General features: G+C 36.2%; 1 protein-coding gene across 3 annotated transcripts in view; it reads left to right on the forward strand.

Annotated features, from left to right (window-relative positions):
• Positions 1 to 18,182, forward strand: part of htr4 (5-hydroxytryptamine receptor 4) — a 133,151-nt gene that overhangs the window by 63,072 nt on the left and 51,897 nt on the right. For all 3 annotated transcript variants that reach the window (XM_055030817.1, XM_055030818.1, XM_055030816.1), the window contains exon 4: positions 4,175 to 4,375. In XM_055030817.1, the coding sequence (XP_054886792.1) occupies positions 4,175 to 4,375 (201 nt within the window). The remainder of the gene's footprint in view (positions 1 to 4,174; positions 4,376 to 18,182) is intronic.

Genomic DNA, 18,182 nt, shown 5'->3' on the forward strand with positions numbered 1-18,182 from the left:
ACTACAAACCTACAACGGTCATCAACCTAAAGTGATAGACCAGTCTAGGACATTATTCATGCAGACAGCTAAAAGGCTATTTACACAAAGCTATTGTGGAGAAATCTATTATATGATAGCACATCTATCCATAAATCTGCCCTTTTTAGAAAAGAGGCAACAAGACAGCCATAGAAAGTTCAATTTGCAAATATGTTGAAAAATGTCCTTTTGGTTAGATGAAACCAAAATGGCATCCATTCAAAAGTATGACAGAAAATCTACACTCCACAAAACACCATCCCCACATCGTTGTGGTAAGATCAGGGTTGCTGGTTTTAAGCAGAGAAGTAAGAGTTGGAGTTACAGTAATAATAGTAGGGAAACAGCTATTAGAGGCAGAAAAGTTTAGGCTGGGGTGGGTATGTGATGTGTATTTTCCACATCACATACAATAATGTGGAAGGTACAATAATCTGAAAACATACAGCGAGAGCTGAAATGAAATGAGTGCAACAAACCATATTCATTTGATACGATGGCTCAGTCAAAGTCCAAATCTAAATCCATATGTGAAACTTATGTTCATATATGTTACATATCCAATATGATGTATGAATGTATGAATATTTTGCAGAGATATTTTGCAGGGAGAATCCACATACACACACACGCGCACGCACACAAACACACACACTCAAAAACAAAACAAAAAACTGGAGTTGTAATTGCAGCAAAATATGATTTTGTTTGGGATGAAAGTTGTAAAATCTATGCACCATTTTTATTCCACTTCACAATCATTGGCTTCTTTCTGTTAGTTGGTGGATTGTGGTCGTAATTTGAGAAGAAATGTCGAAGTTCAATTGGTTTGAATACTTTAGCTGGGACTTTAGCTGTCAGTTGGATTGATGTGTGTTCAGTTTGTAAGAAAGGGAAGCTGCTCAACAATCTGGAGGCATTTTCCTCATAAACCCCCCACAGCTTCTTCTGCAGGAGCTGATACCAACAGAAGGTGGTTCAGAGGGTGCTGCACTGCTCATCAATAACCACCACACAAACACAAGCTCTTGTTTCTCTCAGAGTGACATGTTGAGTGTGTGGAGAAGATACTCACACACACTAAAACATGCTGCCACACAGTCTGTTTATACCGGACACTGAACAGATCTGGAAGCAGTGACACTGTTGTCATGTCAGGAACTTTTGGTTCTCGCAATAATTTGGACTGCAGTTAACAATTATTCTGGGTTTTTTTCAGTGTTTTCACAAGAACTATTGTCATGAAGAAAATGTTCCATTCATAAGTGTATGCTGATACTTTCATTCACTTTCCTGAACCACATAGATAAGGTAGCTTCATGTTATGTTATCTAGCTCTGTTGAGCTCTGTTAACTCAACAAGGGAAACCTCGTCAAAGCTAAAAAATTGCAGATATATTTTAGCATTCCAAATGCAGACATAAAGTGGCAGGCAGCTTACCAGTTTTATAAGATTGAGATTTATTTTCTGTCTTTTTATGAATAATGTCAAGCAATCAAGCAGAGACCCCCACTGAATTCAAAGTGTGAAACCACCAGAGAGAAGACAGGTACGCAGCTGGAAAAAGGTGGGCTTCCATCTTAAGGTGTGACTCATGTCTCAACACGAGTTCTGTCTTGGAGTTATTTTCACAAGTAGGGGTGAAATCAATATCTGGATCAATGCAGCATCACTTAAGGTGACTGATATGGACTTAAGAGATTATCACATTATTTTATGGGATTTATTGTTGACAGAAGTGTTGGAAAAACAACTCTAAGTTTCATAAATTTTCCAGTTATACAACTGGTACAATTTGAAAAAATTAGACACTATAATTAAAGTTTCTTGAAACTGTCTGGTAAAACCCAATAAAGTATCTAAGGTGCACAGGCAAAGTCACTATTAAGTTTCAGGAAATTTGTAGGGACGTGTCAGGTAAGTTCAGGAAGCTGTTGTTCAATTTTTTTCCCCCCAAATTTAATGTACCATGTGGATAAGTACAAAGAGAAAATCCAGTAGATGGCAAAGTTCATGTTTGTTTTACAAAACCATGGATGTGACTATTTATAAAAGCATCTTGTTTTTTGTTTTGAAAGTTGTTAAAGAAATTGTGTCTATTGAAACATTAATTTTATTGTATTATTTATTAATCTATCTTTGGAGAAAATATTTTATTATTTATTTTCTGAAAATATTTTACAGAAATTAAGATGTTTCATCATTGGACATCAATTAAACGGTGCTCATGTTGCAGTGTTCATGTGGCGTCAAAGATTAAAGTTGTTTTATAGTGAAGTATTCCAGGAGTACTTTTCAATGTTGTAGGAAAAAACAGGCAACAAAACAATCCTCCCAAACATGTAAACAGCTGAGTTGCACAGAATTATATGTATAAAAAACATTTTCAGCTTTTCTGAACTCAAATGCATTGTTGCTTCTGTAATCATAACAAAGGTGATTTAGTAAAAATAGAAATTATTTATACATGATCTCTGGTGTGTTGATGTCTTTCCTCTTCTTTGCTCCACTCTGTTTTAATCTTGCACTACAGCTTTACTTATCCATAACCACGTGCATCCAAAATAAATCCAAACTCACTCTAAGTCTCTTCTATTAAAGTTTATTTATTCTGGAAGCAGTAACACAACTTGTCATTCTAACTAAACACAACGCCTCCCCTCAAGACTTGTTAAATGTTACTAAACTGTTCTAAATTACTGCCAGCTTGACGATGTGAGCACGTAATGGATAAACATCTGCTAGTTCATCTCCAGTTTGGATGTGTGCATGTGCAGCATTTCTCTAAATCCTTGTGCATGCTCTCTTGTGTCTCACATGTCTCTCATGCTCAGTAGCGCCACCAGCAGATGGTTTGATCACTAACTGATTATTTTAAGGCACTGTTTGGGATACAGCTGAGCAGATGGGAAAGCCTTACGGCAGTCAGTTCTTGCTTCTGCTATTTATAAAATTAGAGCATCCACAGCAGAGACACTGAAGAGGACAGGGCATCTAAATGAACAACCACTTTGCATCATTGGTTTTCTTGTTGGAGTGGCTGAAAACAAAAATCAGAGATCCGATGAAACAAACTCATCCACTGAAATTGTAGTTTTTTTGGGGGGTGTTGACGGATGTGATAGATGTGATGTGTCGGTAAAAAAATAATCAGATCAAAATTGGCATCAATAATAGATATCTGACTTTTTGGCTGGCTTATAAGGAGACAATATTTCCCTGTATCAGCAGTTCTGCTTTTTGTTGAGTACATATCTGGGACATCTCAAAATATCTGTTTTTCTAAAAGTAATGGAGAGTGTGCATCTACATTTTAGTGACACAGTCTCTAAAGTTAGCCTGGAATAGCAATATTCTAACTCTATTTTACTGGAGTGTGGTTTTTATTTAGACATTACTCATTGTTAAGTGTAGACTACATGGCAGCTCAAACAGGGCGACTTTAGCTTATGCAGATGTCAACATATCCATTAGTTTAAAGGTTAAAAATACTTTTGAAATGAAAAGTAGGTATGAAATTATTCTCAGCAGTATTAACTTGCTTCTGGACAGTAATCTGAATAACATATTTTTTCCATTTATTTGACAGGGTAAGTACTCTGTTTAGGCTTTCTTTTTAGCTTTTTTTATTGAGTAGACAATTACACATTTTTTTTTTATTTTAAACTGAAATGTGTCATTTTGATTTTTCCTGAAAAACACAATCAGCTTAATAAAAAATAAAACAGCCATTTATTTTTTGTTTATTTATTCTTTGGGAGGGGGAGGGATGAGGGAGGGATTTCTGTCAGTGTTAAGGCTTTGTTTGAACTGTTTCCCTGTTTTTCCATAATTACATTTAATTTGTTTGTTTAGTTGCTCCCAAAGCATCATAAATAAGAAACAATTAAAATTCTTTGTTCATTCTAGAACAATAAGGCTTTTACTGCTTGTGGCCTCTCAATTTACCCAGCATTTATTCCTATTTTGACAATGGATTTAATTTTGTTCTGGTTTCACTAAGACTAAACAACAAAATAATATGAATTTAAACTTGAAGTTTTAATAATCTTTTTTGACTAACTATTTGATCCATAATTTTGTCATATTTGAAATTGTCTATTCTGTTTCATGGCTGTTCATATTTTATCTCTTTTTTTTCTACTCCAACAGGAAAATCAAGACCAACTATTTCATTGTGTCTCTGGCATTTGCTGATTTGCTTGTGTCAGTGCTGGTGATGCCGTTTGGTGCCATCGAGCTGGTCCACCAGCACTGGATCTACGGCGAAACGTTCTGTCTGGTTCGGACGTCGTTGGACGTTCTTCTGACAACCGCGTCTATTCTCCACCTGTGTTGCATCGCTCTGGATAGGTGAGGATGTTGTGTGCACTTCTAACCTCAAACTCTGGCAGATTTCTTATTTCTAGTCAAAATAATTGCATTACAGCGTCTTCCTTACAAGAGAGATGCAGGATTTTAGCTGAGAAAAATAAGACAGAGCACCTTTGTTACAATACTTTCTGCTATGTTTAAGCATATCAGTCTGAAGAAACGTGGCCTTCATAGAAAACCACTCATTTTTGAATAGCTTTATAATTCTCTGTTTACTGAGAAAACAGAGAAGTCATGAAACCATCCAGCGCACTACAAGAGGAATTGCCTTTGTTGTTTTCCTCAAAAACACACTGGGCAAACTTCTAACAAGGGTTTTACCTACAGATAAAATAAGATGCCTACAACAACTTTTCTTGGGCCCATACTTTAGTGTTTAACTACCGAATAAAAGTGAGTAAAATCACAATCTAACTGCTATCGGATTTATTGTGTGATTACCTCTGGTTAATAAATTGTGTCTACCATGAGAAGATTTAGCCTTTGTACTCCTCCTTTATACTCTCACTGCTTCTAGATAGCCAGCTAAATTTACTATAAAGCTCATGGCAGTTCTATAGCTTACAGAGAATGTGTAAGTTACTAGGGACTAAAGGCATTGTGCCAAAATGTTAAAGGCTAGAGATAAGAGGGAAGAGTAGATTTAGGACTGAACAGACCTAATTGCCATCCATGCTCCTAAGAGACAAATGTTCATAATACATATTCCACAGTATAGTGTTATTTTACAGGCAGAATTTTATCTCTGTGGCTTATGTGTGCTGTGGTTGCAGTTGTTTGGTTTGTAAAAAAGCATTTTGTGTCATGTTCTGTGTGTTTCTGTTGTGTTTAGTTGAGTTTCCTGTGTCCCGAGTCTCCTCGTTGTCCTGTCTTCCCATTGATTGCTCCCATTGTGTCTTGGTCCCCTGATTACCCTCTGTGTATTTAATCCCACCTGTGTCCTTTGTTCCTCGTCGGGTCCTTGTCGTTTTGTCGCACTGTGTCGTCGTTTGTTGTACTGTTCGCCTGTTTGACCAGTCGCTACCGGTGTGAGCCCTGGCTTCCTCTCAGTCGTGCTGCCTGGCCGCGAACTTGTTTGTTGACTGTTGTTTTGGACTGTTTTTTTTTTTGTTATTTACTCTACACCACTCACCTTACCTGGGTCTCCAGCGTCTGCCTCACCACTTCCACACCACCACCTCATGACATTTTGTTTATTGGGCTTATCAACCCTTTGGTGGAACATCATCTCCATATCTTATTATTGTAGCTGTATTGATTTTTCAGTACAACTTAACCATTGCAACTATATGTTACAGCATATTACAACAGCATATTGTTTGCAATAATATATTTAAGTTACAATTTCTAATTCTTGTCAAAAACACAGTTCATGTTATATTATAAAGTGAACATTTGGTAATTTCTGAATAAAAGAGATAAAAAAAAAAAAACTGAAGGAAGATCTAGCTGAACTGACTTTCAAACAAGGTGAGATTCCTAAGAAACTGAAGTAGAGTAGGGATGGTATGCGGGTGGCTCACATCAGCTAATAAAAACCAAGGGCAATTTTCAGCTAAGACAAGCTACGGATGAGGAAATAATCTTTTCATAAAATTTCTTTGCAGGAAGAGCTTTGTCATCTTTCATACAAGCAGCTGCCTTCACATACTGGCACAGCAGTGCTTTCATTTCTAGTTCATAGCAAAACAATCACCACAATTTCCTTGTAAATCATGTCACATCTTCTAGTGAATCCAGTTTCCGTTCTTACTGTAATTGGCTGCCTGTTTGGGTGTTTTTGTTGAAGCTTTTATCTGTGTGCTATTAAGGAACAAGATGCATTGTCTTTGCACATCATCCAGTATTTCACACTTGAATTCATTTTCTATTTTACTTGCCCTTCTTTAAGTCTGACATGCACATGCTTTTCACCTGAATATTTTATGGTAAACACGCAAAGAAAGATCTCAGACACATCAAAACGGTTTTAAAAATCATCAGTTATTTTAATTTAAAAACAAAATGCAAAGAATAGATTTTGTTTTAACATGTGCACTGAAACCTGATTCATAATTTTGTTATACTGTCCCTTAAAATGACAGTTGTATTCTGTGCAGTGACAGATCAGGCTTTTCTTTATAAGGTTCCTCTTCTGTAGGAAGGATCGACTAAATATTAGCAGTTTTGCTTGTTTTCAGCGTCTCGAGTCAAATAAATGAAAATAAAACAAAAAAATTAAGAAGCTAATAAAAGCTTTATGTCGTAATATAATATATAATATCAGCTTAATATAAGCTTAATGTATTAATATAAATACATAATAATATGCACACAAGAACTCATCACAAATAAGTTACTTTAATATTGAAATATTGCTTTTGACCATCCTATTTTAAACTGATCTATGTAGTTTAATAAAAATATTTAATTCTTTTGTTTCTTTTAAAGTATATTTAAAGAAAATTTGATTAATCTAGAAGACAACCCAATACAGTTTCTGTATTACTGACTCAGTGGTTAGTTTTAGATTATGCAGCCTCAACAAACTACAACGGCAATGTTATTCTGGCTTGTTATTTCTGAGTGTTATCAACTTTTTTTGTAAATATGAAAGACTTGCAGAAATAGAGCATGAAAGAATATTCTTATGCAAAACTGCAGGATTTGACCATGAGCTAATGAAAATGTCCTTAAAGCCTTTGAAGCAAAACCTAAGTGTGACTCTAAGTTGATATGTAAAGCTAAGCAGAAGTCTAAAAATATTCGAGACACAAATGTATATTAATATTAACGAATAACAAAAACTGGCACTGGCAACTGGAACATGTTTCATCAGATTTAAGTTAACTGAGTTTTGCTTAATCCCTCTTAATCAGAGACTTTTGGAACCAATTTTTCCTCTTTGTGCAGAAATGTATCTGTCAGTTTGATAATATATTACTGACGCTTTAACAATGATTTATTCTTATTATATAAACTTTTTTTTACATTAATTTTATTACATCAGGAAAACAGCTGCAGCATGTTAAGGTTCAGAAATAGGGCTACGAGAATCAAAAACATATTAAGTTTTCATAAAGAGGTTGCAAAAACTCAAGAATACAGGGTTCTTTCTAGATAACCTACTGATTAAGTTTTTAGTTGTTTTCTTTCAGACCTCAGTTGAGTGGTGCTTAATTATATGATTAATCACTTTGCATATATAGCAGTATACAATCCATCACAGATTGCATCATTCTTTACCATGTAGAAACACCTGTTGGAAGCATAAATTTAAAGTATTTGTGTAGCTTCAGAGACCATCTTGTGGAGAAAATAATCATCTCATCATTGAGTTGGGCAGTATTCCCAGAGGTGTTTTATTTAGTTTAACTAAGGACTGAAATCTTTTTAGGATCTTGTGAACTTTTGATGTTTATTTTTGGTGAAGTAGGTCAGACAAACATCTTGAGGCAGAGATTGTTGTTTCAACTGCATGCTAGTGATGTTTTCTGTTTAAAAGAAAAAACAAGAACAATTTTATTATTATTATTATCTCTTTAGTCGAAGCTCATAAACCTTTTGGCTCAATTTTTTGCTCCCTTTACACTATTCGGTGCGTAACATTAGATAGGTTGCCAGGCAAATGGATGTTTAATAAAGTAATTCAGCCCACAGACTGTTTAGGACTCATAACCAGGCTGTGACTTGGAGCAAGGTCTTATAGATGATAATAAAAGCACAAAGGCATTTTCTCTGACATGCAGCTCTACCCTGAAGGCACAGATAATGGTAAGACATATCAGTGGAAACCATTGAGTTTCTCTGTGGGGAAAAATAACTGCGGTTAAGTGCTTTAGGTGAGAACCTTTTGATCACATAACATATGAAGTATATTCTGAATTTCAAACTGATGTGAGGTTTTGGATCGAAGTTGTCCAAGAGGCAGAGAGGCTTGACATTATTATTTCAGGAAGAGCAGCTTGCTCAGTAAAAAACAACAAAAAAACATCTTGTTTATCTATCTCCTAAAAGAACTGATGTAATTACCAGTGAAAAGCAACAATTAAATATGCTTTACTAATTAAGCCAACAATGTACACAAACAATATACATATATTATATATGTATGCTTGTACAAAATAAGTTGTTTCACATTTAATCACAAAAACGTTCCAATTTATATTAGTTATTACACAGTGCATCAGTTCAGTTCATTATTCAACTTAATTTAAAGAGCTTTCCATCCAAGGAAGCCCAGCAAATTGCCTTGACTTGCAGCATTTCCTCTTCCTGGACGACCATGCAGCTTCAAAAGGCAATCAATTAAGTTGAGTATTTGACTTTTACAGAAATATATTCAGAAATCCCTCATAGTGGTCATAGATATAGTGATGGTGGTGAGGAAAAAGATCAGTTTTTAGTGCATGATTCAATTTTCTTGTGCTAACATATTCACCTGGATGGTAGAGCCTCTGGCTTTAATATCAAGGATGTGCACTTTATAAGTTATATGGTTAGGTCAATGTGCAATGTAGCTTTAAACAAACAACCAAAGAGAAAAAGTGGAATCTGTTCACCGTAGAGAAAACCTGTGATTGATTTATGACAGGTAGAGAGGCGGCTCAAAGATCAAGCCTCTAGACACATTTTCACACTCTGCTTTGTGGGCTGCCAGCTGCCACAAGTTTATCAGAATAGCCAAGAAAAAAAAAAACTGTTATCCAGAGGCCTGACCTCTGCTCCTGTGGAAAACCAGGCTCAAGAAGAAAATTTCTGACACAAACCACAACTTCAGTCATCTGAATGCTTATCCATTAACTTACAGAATGATGGAGCATGTGTTTATAACAGACTTTAAGACAGTCTGTTTACCATCTGGACGGTGTTTATATTTGTCTGAATATGTTTTTTTTTTCTTTTTTTTTTGCAGTAGCCTTTAAAAAGCAACTATTGCAATAGCTCTATTTATGTTGAAAAGCTGTTCAGCTGTTCAGTAAAGTGAACTGCTCTCATCTCTGTTAAGGTAAATCTCTGTTTTAAGCGTCATAATTTATAGATGTTGATATATTTATTTTTATAAATAGCTGTTTTATGATGTTCCAACCTAAAATAATCTAAATATTTTTGAGTTTCATGTGTCAAATGAGTGAAATGCAGGTGGAAATACCATTGTCAATATTTTTATGTTTTAGATATTGACGGGGAAGAACGAAGTCAACAAAGACAGAAAACATTTATCCTCTGCTTATAATAATCTTTTAAAGGAAGCATATGGTGAATGCATCACTGAGTCACAACAGAAGGCGGCAAGAGTCTTTTAAATGAATCACGTAAAAATGCACATTTTTTACATTCACAAAATTCATTGAGCTCCATGAAAGGTGAACAACACATGATCAAATCAAATACAAACTTTAGAGATATTATCATCAAACAAGTAAGAGTTTAGTGTCTAATCAAGTTTTGAAAAACTAACTGAAGCACCAAATGATAAACAAAATGAGTGCAATGAAAGCAAAGTTATTGTTCAGTTCGTCAAAGAAAAGTGAATTAACATCAACACGCACATGCTTCTGTTTTATTCTTCATCACTTGGCTGACAGACAACAAAGGTTTTCTTTGTAAGCGTGACAAAGAAAACAAAAGTCACACTGCAAGAATGAGAAGAAAAAAGAGAAGGGAACTGAACAGAAGCATGAATTAAAACTGAACAGCTGCAAATAAAGCTTCTTATTCATAATTTAAGCTTACGATCCTGAAAAGCCTCTGAGTAGAGGCTGAAAATAACAACTGCTGCAAGCAGGATGTGGCAACATAAAGGCATTCAGTAGTAAAGTGGCTAACTCAGAGATATTCACAATATAAAGCACAAGAAAATCAGGAAATGAACATTAAGAATAAAAGAGTCTAACATAATTGAAATATAACTGCATACTCATTAGAGTATCTTTTTTGTCATGATGAAACAAAGTAAAATCCTCATTTGTGCTGTCTGACCCGCTTTTTGTCTTTAGAAATATTGAAGATGAATCCTGTTCACAGCATTTTATGATGTAGAGCACAATTAAATGAAGTAGAAGCAATTCTGGTGGATAAAAGATAAATACTTTGTCTAACATACCTAACATTTTATATTTTTATACAGACATTTCTGAAAGGCATTATATTGGTAAATATTCAAACAGCCTTGCCGTACCATACTCTAATGTTAAAGCTCCAGATATTTAAAATCTAGGACCTTATGGACTACATTGGAAATTTCTAATAGCTCACATGTACCGAAGCATCAAAGCACTCATCATAATCTATTGTTTCCATGAACTAATATTTATTAGAACTGATCACACTGCTCCAAAATCGGGTAGGTTTCACATTTTAACATGTGTTGATGGTGAATATCTTACGCTCAGTTGTGACAGACATTATTACATGTTCATATAGTCACAGTAACATCAGTACTGCATCACAGAAAATTAAACCAATGCAGTTTTGTTTACTTCCAGATAAGAATAATTACTATGTTGTGCATAGTGTTCTGTATTTGAATCTGTAGACAGTTGTCCTTTGCAGATGTCTCATGTGCTACAGCTGCATGCGAATGTAGAGCACAGCAGTTCACTTTGGGTTTGGCTGGTCTCAGAAACCAGCTTCCAAGTAAATAATGTCAGAATAAAAATGTCAGAAATAAACAGAGCGACGTGTTTTGTGGATCAAAGGGAAAAAGGGGCCATTTAAAGTGCCCGTGGTCATGACATGCTGCCATTCAACTGTGCTTTGCCTGCTTCTAATCTTACTCAGGCTAATGTGTTGAAGAATAGGAATGCGCTCCTCTGTCCACATCTAATTCCTTTCTGTGAGCACTCAAGCTGCGGGGGTTTACTTGGATACAACGTGCTGGAAGTTGTGTGTGTCTGTGGTTCTGGGCACTTGTATTGACAAAATTCAAGGATTCACATTTGCAGACATGAAGGCGAGTTCTGTCATTCAGACCTGCACATCAACCATTAAAGAATCAATCTGCAACCTTTCAACACAACTAGTTTGGGAATTTAAAGAGAAAAAGGGCCTCTTGACCTTTTTTTTCTTAATGCCACGGCACATGGAGACCACACACAGTACACACAAGCACTCCAAATTACTGATGGCTGTGAAATGCCACGCACTGCAAGTAGGTAATGAGTTAGGATCACAGAGGAGCAGGCAGGGAAGCATCCACAGTGACTGAGGATGGCATAAACTGGATTAGCTCTAATGCTCCTGCAGCAGAGCATAGTGTTCACTCAGCCTCCCGAGAACAGGCAAAGGTTAAAAAAATGTATCAGCTCAGCCACTGTGTAAAGAAAATTTATGAGCTAGATATCAAAACTTTCTTTTAAAATGTTCCCAAGCTTAATGTGGGTATTTTTAAAAATTAAATAATTGGGGTTTGTTGTGCTTTGAGATAGAGTAGCAGCAACACAACCAAGATAAATAAAAAAACACATTTTTACTTATCCTTTATTTTCTAGAAGGTAACAACATTATAATAAAGTTCTCACCTGTTGATACTTCTTTATCTTTGACATATGCCTTCATTAAAACAAGATGGTTGTTTCTTGTAGAAACATGAATTCACTCACAGTTTGCTACAATACTTGTATATATTTTGTGTCTTACATAATTCAAGGAAGTTAAGTGATAATCTGCCCAGTAAGGAGTTTAGCTTTATTGATTTGGGGTTGACTAAAACTTGAGAAAAATTTTAAAACTAATATCCAACTTTTGATGCAGAAAAAAAAAAAAAGATCTCAAAATTAAGAACAACATTGATGGGATTTTTTTTTTCTATGTGTAATACAGTTGACAACATAACCCACATTTGGCAGAGGAACAAAACTAGATAGTTCTGTCATGCAAATGTCCTTCATATGTGGCTTACAGAAATTAAATTGGGCTGATGTTTGAACTGGACATGGATAGTGATTGTGGAAGCTTTGGGCTTCTGCTTTTAATATATACATTGTTTATGCGAGATTGAGAAGGGGGGACAAGAAGAGAGATACTCGGACATACCTTTCCTCATATGCTTGCTCAATCTCATTTTAGAAAATCCCAAGACTTTCCCTGACTGGAAGGGATATACAATCCTGCTGATCTGAACAGACTCTCTCATGTTCATTGTGAGTCTGCCCAAGAACACCACAAACAGGGGTGCAACCCACATGGCAAACCCCCAGCTCTTTGTGCTAAGAATCAGGTCATGGTTCTTTCTTTTGGCCACACAAGGATCTTTTTAAGCTTTCACTATTCCACAACAAGGAAAAATGCCACCCTTCTTACTCAAAATATTAGAAATGAGCCTCAGGGTCAATATTTCAGAGTTAGCACAATATCAAAATGTAAGACACGTAGCTTTTAGTTTTAAAATGTTACATCCATCGTATACTGCCAATGGCTTAAAAAAAAAAAAAAAACCTGCTTGCATTTTTAAATGTGAAAAGATTTTTGTAGGGGATGGCTCTGTAGTGAGTATACCTTAAACCATAGTTTAGTACAAGACAAATTGATTTAAACTAAAATATCCCCCTTAGCAGCTGTATTCCACCTGCACATATTTTCACCCATGTTGCACGTCATACCTTCTATATTTATTTTTGCTGTAAGAATACACAATAAATTCACTGATGTGGATGAATCAGTGGACATTTAAGTACTGTGCCCCACATGTGATGCTGTTGGACATTATTTTTGGCATAGCTGGAATGTTCAAAGGCCCACACAAATAACCTGTTTGCAAATATACGCCTACACATCGAAACATCAGGTCAGAAAGTTTAGCCGGTTGACATTGTCGGTTTCCTGTAATCTGAGGACAGTTAAGCTCCGGATTGTTTGCACAAACAAACACTTCCACATGCAGAGATGAAGCGGATTTGTTACAGTATGCGTTCATCTCATAAACCCTCTTCTGTTTATTCACTTTTTTTTTATCTTAATGTATTTTAGTCTCACTTCTTTCATTTTGTGTATTTAGTATTAATCTGTTTTCGCCTTCCTTCTTTCACACAATTATCTGTTTGCATTTTTATTAATCCTTTTCAGATAAAGTGTAGCTATTTTGATACCATTGACTGATAACATGCTGTTTGGATTTGAATTATACTCTGAACCTTTCTGTGTGAAGTTTGCATGTTTTCCCATTTTGTGTGTTTTCTGTGGGTACTCTGGTTTCCTCCAACAGACTAAAGACATGAATGTAATTAACTGCCCTATAGCCATGGTTGTCCTGTGTCTCTCTAATAAACTGATGACCTGCAGGGAGTATAAACAGTGACTGCCAAGGATAGGCAGTAGTGGCAGGAGAGTTGAACAAGTATAGAAAATGGGTAGATAGTAGAAGTTATATTATACACACAATGCCTAAAGCATAGATTTTATCAGTCAGTTAATGAAATAACATAGACAGTTAGATGATGAAACATTAAGCTGGTGTAGATGGGAATGTATGCTTGGAGAATTTGAGCATTAAATATGAGATGGCAGTTTCAGGGCTTTTGCTCTTATTTTAAATATGAAAAAAATAGCAAACAATAACTGTAAATAAACATGTTGCCAATAATGTTTGAGTGATTTTATAATGTGCATTTTCTTTTGTTTGTGCAGTTATGAACCCAGGCCAATAAAGTTTGATTGTCTGATGGATAAGAAAGGCGCTAAAAATTGGGAACCGTTTTTGAATTTAAATATCTAAGCGTAGAAAAAATAAGATGGAAAAGATTAAATTAAGAATATAAAGAATTAAGTTAATTCTCTCTGAAATCCATAACTTTTCACTGCAGCAAGACAAAGTGTACATCACAACAAATGAATAGGTGACAATGAATAAAAAAAGCAAAAATCTAATTGCAAACAAATCATTTCAACATGTTTAGCTGTTCATAAATAATAGACATATATTGTATACATGTCTGCACCAGTGTTGTATAGTAACTAAGTAAAAATACTTCACCACTTTACTCAAGTATATTTTGGAGTATTTCATACTTTCCTCGAGTATGAACATTTTTGATAACTTTCACTTTTACTTCACTATATTTACGAACTTAATTGCATACTTTTACTCTGATACATTTTCAATGTGTGGTTTAGTTACTCATTACAAAAAAGTGAGAGAGAGAACACAAATGTTTTGACCCAACCTACTGATTGGGCTTGTTCATCACCACCAATGGGATGCACCCGTTTCTATGTGCTAATGCTAATATCTTCCGATTTACAGATTAATAAATGGAGATCGCCTCCAAACCCAGACTTGGTGCTTTGTGGTTTGTCCGATCACCACACACACACAACGCAGAACTACACTGGTCACACTGACTCCTGTTTGTTTGTCCTCCAGGTTGTATCATTACTGTTACAGTAGTCCTGACACCCGGGACCTGCAACAGAAGCAATAGTCAATGTTATGGTCAGTGATTTAAAAAAAACAAAACAAGTTTAACCTTTTGTATGGTTAAATCTGATAATGGTATCAGATTTAACCATACTGACTGCAGATAAACTGCTTCACATCCAGTATCTGAATGTGAATCTGTGTTAGTGAGTGCTGTCACTAACACAGATTGTCGGTGTTAGATTCTAAATATCAATTCTCCCATTGTATTTTTTTCAATTTCATAAGAGTATCTAAGATTAATACTAATCAGGTGGACATATTATTATTTGGAACTTTTAAAAAGTCTTTGGAAAATAAACATCTAATAAACAGGCAATGATTTTAAAAGATGAATTTATTTTGAAACATGACCCATAATTATAAAACATTTTTCAACGTGGAATAACATACTTTCATGTTTTACACGTCGCTTTCATTCAAAGATAGCTTATCAAAAGGTGTGGCATATATAAGAATACAAATATCAATACATTTAACACATATTTCTTCAGTATGTAGAATTATTCAAAGTGCAAGGTGGAAAAAGTATCGCATGCAATTTATGTAATAAGATATAGTAGATTTTCTTTTTAACACATGCAGATTGCTGGATATTACCAGGTTGGCAGAACAGGCCAACCTGGTATTCAGTAAGTTTCTACTGAATAGAAACTAATAAAAAACTAATAAAAGTTAGTGTTACTCAGGGTTAAATGTCTAACTAAGGTACTAAAGAGTTAAAATTAACACTAATCCCTTTCCTCTTTCGCAGGGTGTAAGAACTAACCAGTTAGAGGCTGGCTAGATTATCATTTCTGCCTTTACCTCTTTCTACATCTATCTTTGTAGATGCAGGTTCTAGCATAGTCTGAAGAAGAGGGTTCGTTGACAAGTCCAGCCACATGAGATGAAAAAGAAAAGTATTCGTGCCAAGGCCTCTTTTCTTAAAGACGTAGTCTTCAAAAAAAGAGGCCCCTCGAGTGGCAACTCAAACCACGTCTTTTTTTAAAGACTAAGTCTCTAAAAAAAGGGCCAAGGCACTAATACTTTTCTTTTTCGTCTCATGTGGCTGGACTTGTCAACGAACCCTCGTCCTCAGTCTGTGATAGCACCTGCATCTAAAAAGATGGAGGGACAGATGCAGAGGGAGGTAAAGGCAGAGATGATAATCTCGCCTTCCTCTAGCTGGTTCGTTCTTACAAACAGCCCGCAAGAGAGAAAAAAGATTAGTGACCAAATAGTGGCAGAGGGCCGACATTCAAAGACTCAGGTTCATACGTCATGACGTCATTCTGTGACGTATGATTAGGGCTTTGAATATGCAACAGGATCACGTGACCAGATGAGCCAATCAGGTGGAGGTGACATCACAGTACTATTTACATATGGCATTTGCATGCGGGCCCTTTTACTTTTTCCATCCATCCTTAGGATAATCTGACGACTGAAGTGAAGTTCATTTTGACATACAGGAAATGTTCATTTGCATGAAAGGTGACCAGATTTCCAAGACTAAATCTTTGGACATTTCTCGCTCGGCGATAGAGAAAGAGCAAATTTATCAAGATAAAATGAAGAAACTGGGACAGTTATGGTTTACATATTTATTAATACTTAAACATTAAAAATCAAATGTACTGCTCAAAAAAAAAAATAAAGGGAACACTCGACACTCAAATAACACAGTTGAGTGTTCCCTTTATTTTTTTGAGCAGTGTATAACAGCAGGAGCGCGTCTCTTCACACAGTAGTAATATTTCTATAAATTCTGGCTCAATTAAAAATGATGGTAGTTCAAACTTCTTAGAGGTTTGGTGTCTGTGACCTTAGAGCTGATGGACCTTTTGTCTCTTCTGTCCAAAGGTCTCTGATAAATTCCAGCCTCACTTTTTAATTATTTGCTTTCCTCCTTGGTCATCTCACATGAAGCCCACCTTGACCTTGGACTTTTACTTTCTGGACTTGGTTGTTCTGGACTCTTTCTTAGTAACCACTCATATCATAATTCTCTTGAGTTTGTCATTAATGTTCTTCCTGCGGCTATTCGTTGTGGGGAGACTTTGGCGCGTTTATTTCGTCCACCTTACAGGCAGTAAACACACCGTCAGCATTCAATCGTTTTCCTTTCACAAAATAATCAAACATCACCAGCTCATTATATTAATGTAATGTATATCTTACACCGGGCTAGCAGAGCCGCTGCTTACCTTACAGGCGGTAAACACACCGTAAGGAATACAGCAGCTCACGCACAAAAATCCCCGGCACTAAGGTGTCCCCGGCAGGACAACATGTCAGAATTGCGATAGTGCTAGCATTTAGAGAAAACAACAGCACCCTCTGTTGGAACACTTAAGCACTGCTTTACACTTGGAACATACGACCCGACGATGACCAGTTAATTGCAAAACATCTTCCTTTGCGATGATTTATCACCCTGTTGCGATTTATCTCACTCTGGCTAATTCTGTAGCTGTTCGTCGTCTTGATGTGTTTGTTAATAAAAACTTAGCTTTATGTTATTGATCCAAATCTTCATGACGGCAAAGATTAGCCCAGTTCAGACAAAACACGTTGTTTCACACGTACCGAATCAGGTCAGCTGGTGAAAACTCGAGCTCTCTTCTTCCAGCTTGTTGTCTTTTCTGGCAGCGCGCGCTGCTTTTCTTGAAGTTGATTGGCTGTTGGCTGCGACGCTCGTCTTCTTCTCTGTAACGTTAACAGGAGCGAGCAGCTACCGTAAGTGCTATGGTTGTGCGCTACACACTTTTTACCACTTCCTGCCGAGCCGGTGGAAAAGGGGCAATGAAGTTTCCGGCCATCGTAATAACAATCTAAAGGGAATTTTTTCCCCCCTCATTCATAAAATGCTAAAATAAGGGACTTTTCCGGAAAATCGGGGACGTCTGGTCACCCATAAAGGGCCTACATTAAAATACTGTGACGTCACAGATTGTATGTAAATAGAACTGTGACGTGACGTCACGGACTGACGTCAATGACCGGCTGAACCAGAGTCTTTGAATGTAAGCCCTTTACAACCTTTACTGATCCTTTTTCTGTCTTGCAGGCTCACTGTAAGAACGAACCTCTTGGAGGAAGGCCAGATTATCATTTCTGCCTTTACCTCTCTCTACATCTACTTTTGTAGATGTAGGCTTTAGCATAGACTGAAGAAGAGGGTTCGTTGACAATGCAGCCACAAGATGGAAAAGGGAAGTATTAGTGACATGGCCTCTTTTTTAAAGACTTTTGTCTTTTTTAAAAAAGGCCCCTCGAGTGGCAAGGTCAAACCTTGTCGCTTTTTTTTAAAGACTACGTCTTTAAAAAAAAGCACGGGGACTAATACTTTTCTTTTTCGTCTCATGTGGCTGGACTTGTCAATGAACCCTCGTCTTCAGTCTATGA

This window comes from Poeciliopsis prolifica, unplaced genomic scaffold (genome assembly GCF_027474105.1).
Source record: "Poeciliopsis prolifica strain line A6 unplaced genomic scaffold, Auburn_PproV2 SCAFFOLD006, whole genome shotgun sequence".
NCBI lineage: Eukaryota > Metazoa > Chordata > Actinopteri > Cyprinodontiformes > Poeciliidae > Poeciliopsis > Poeciliopsis prolifica.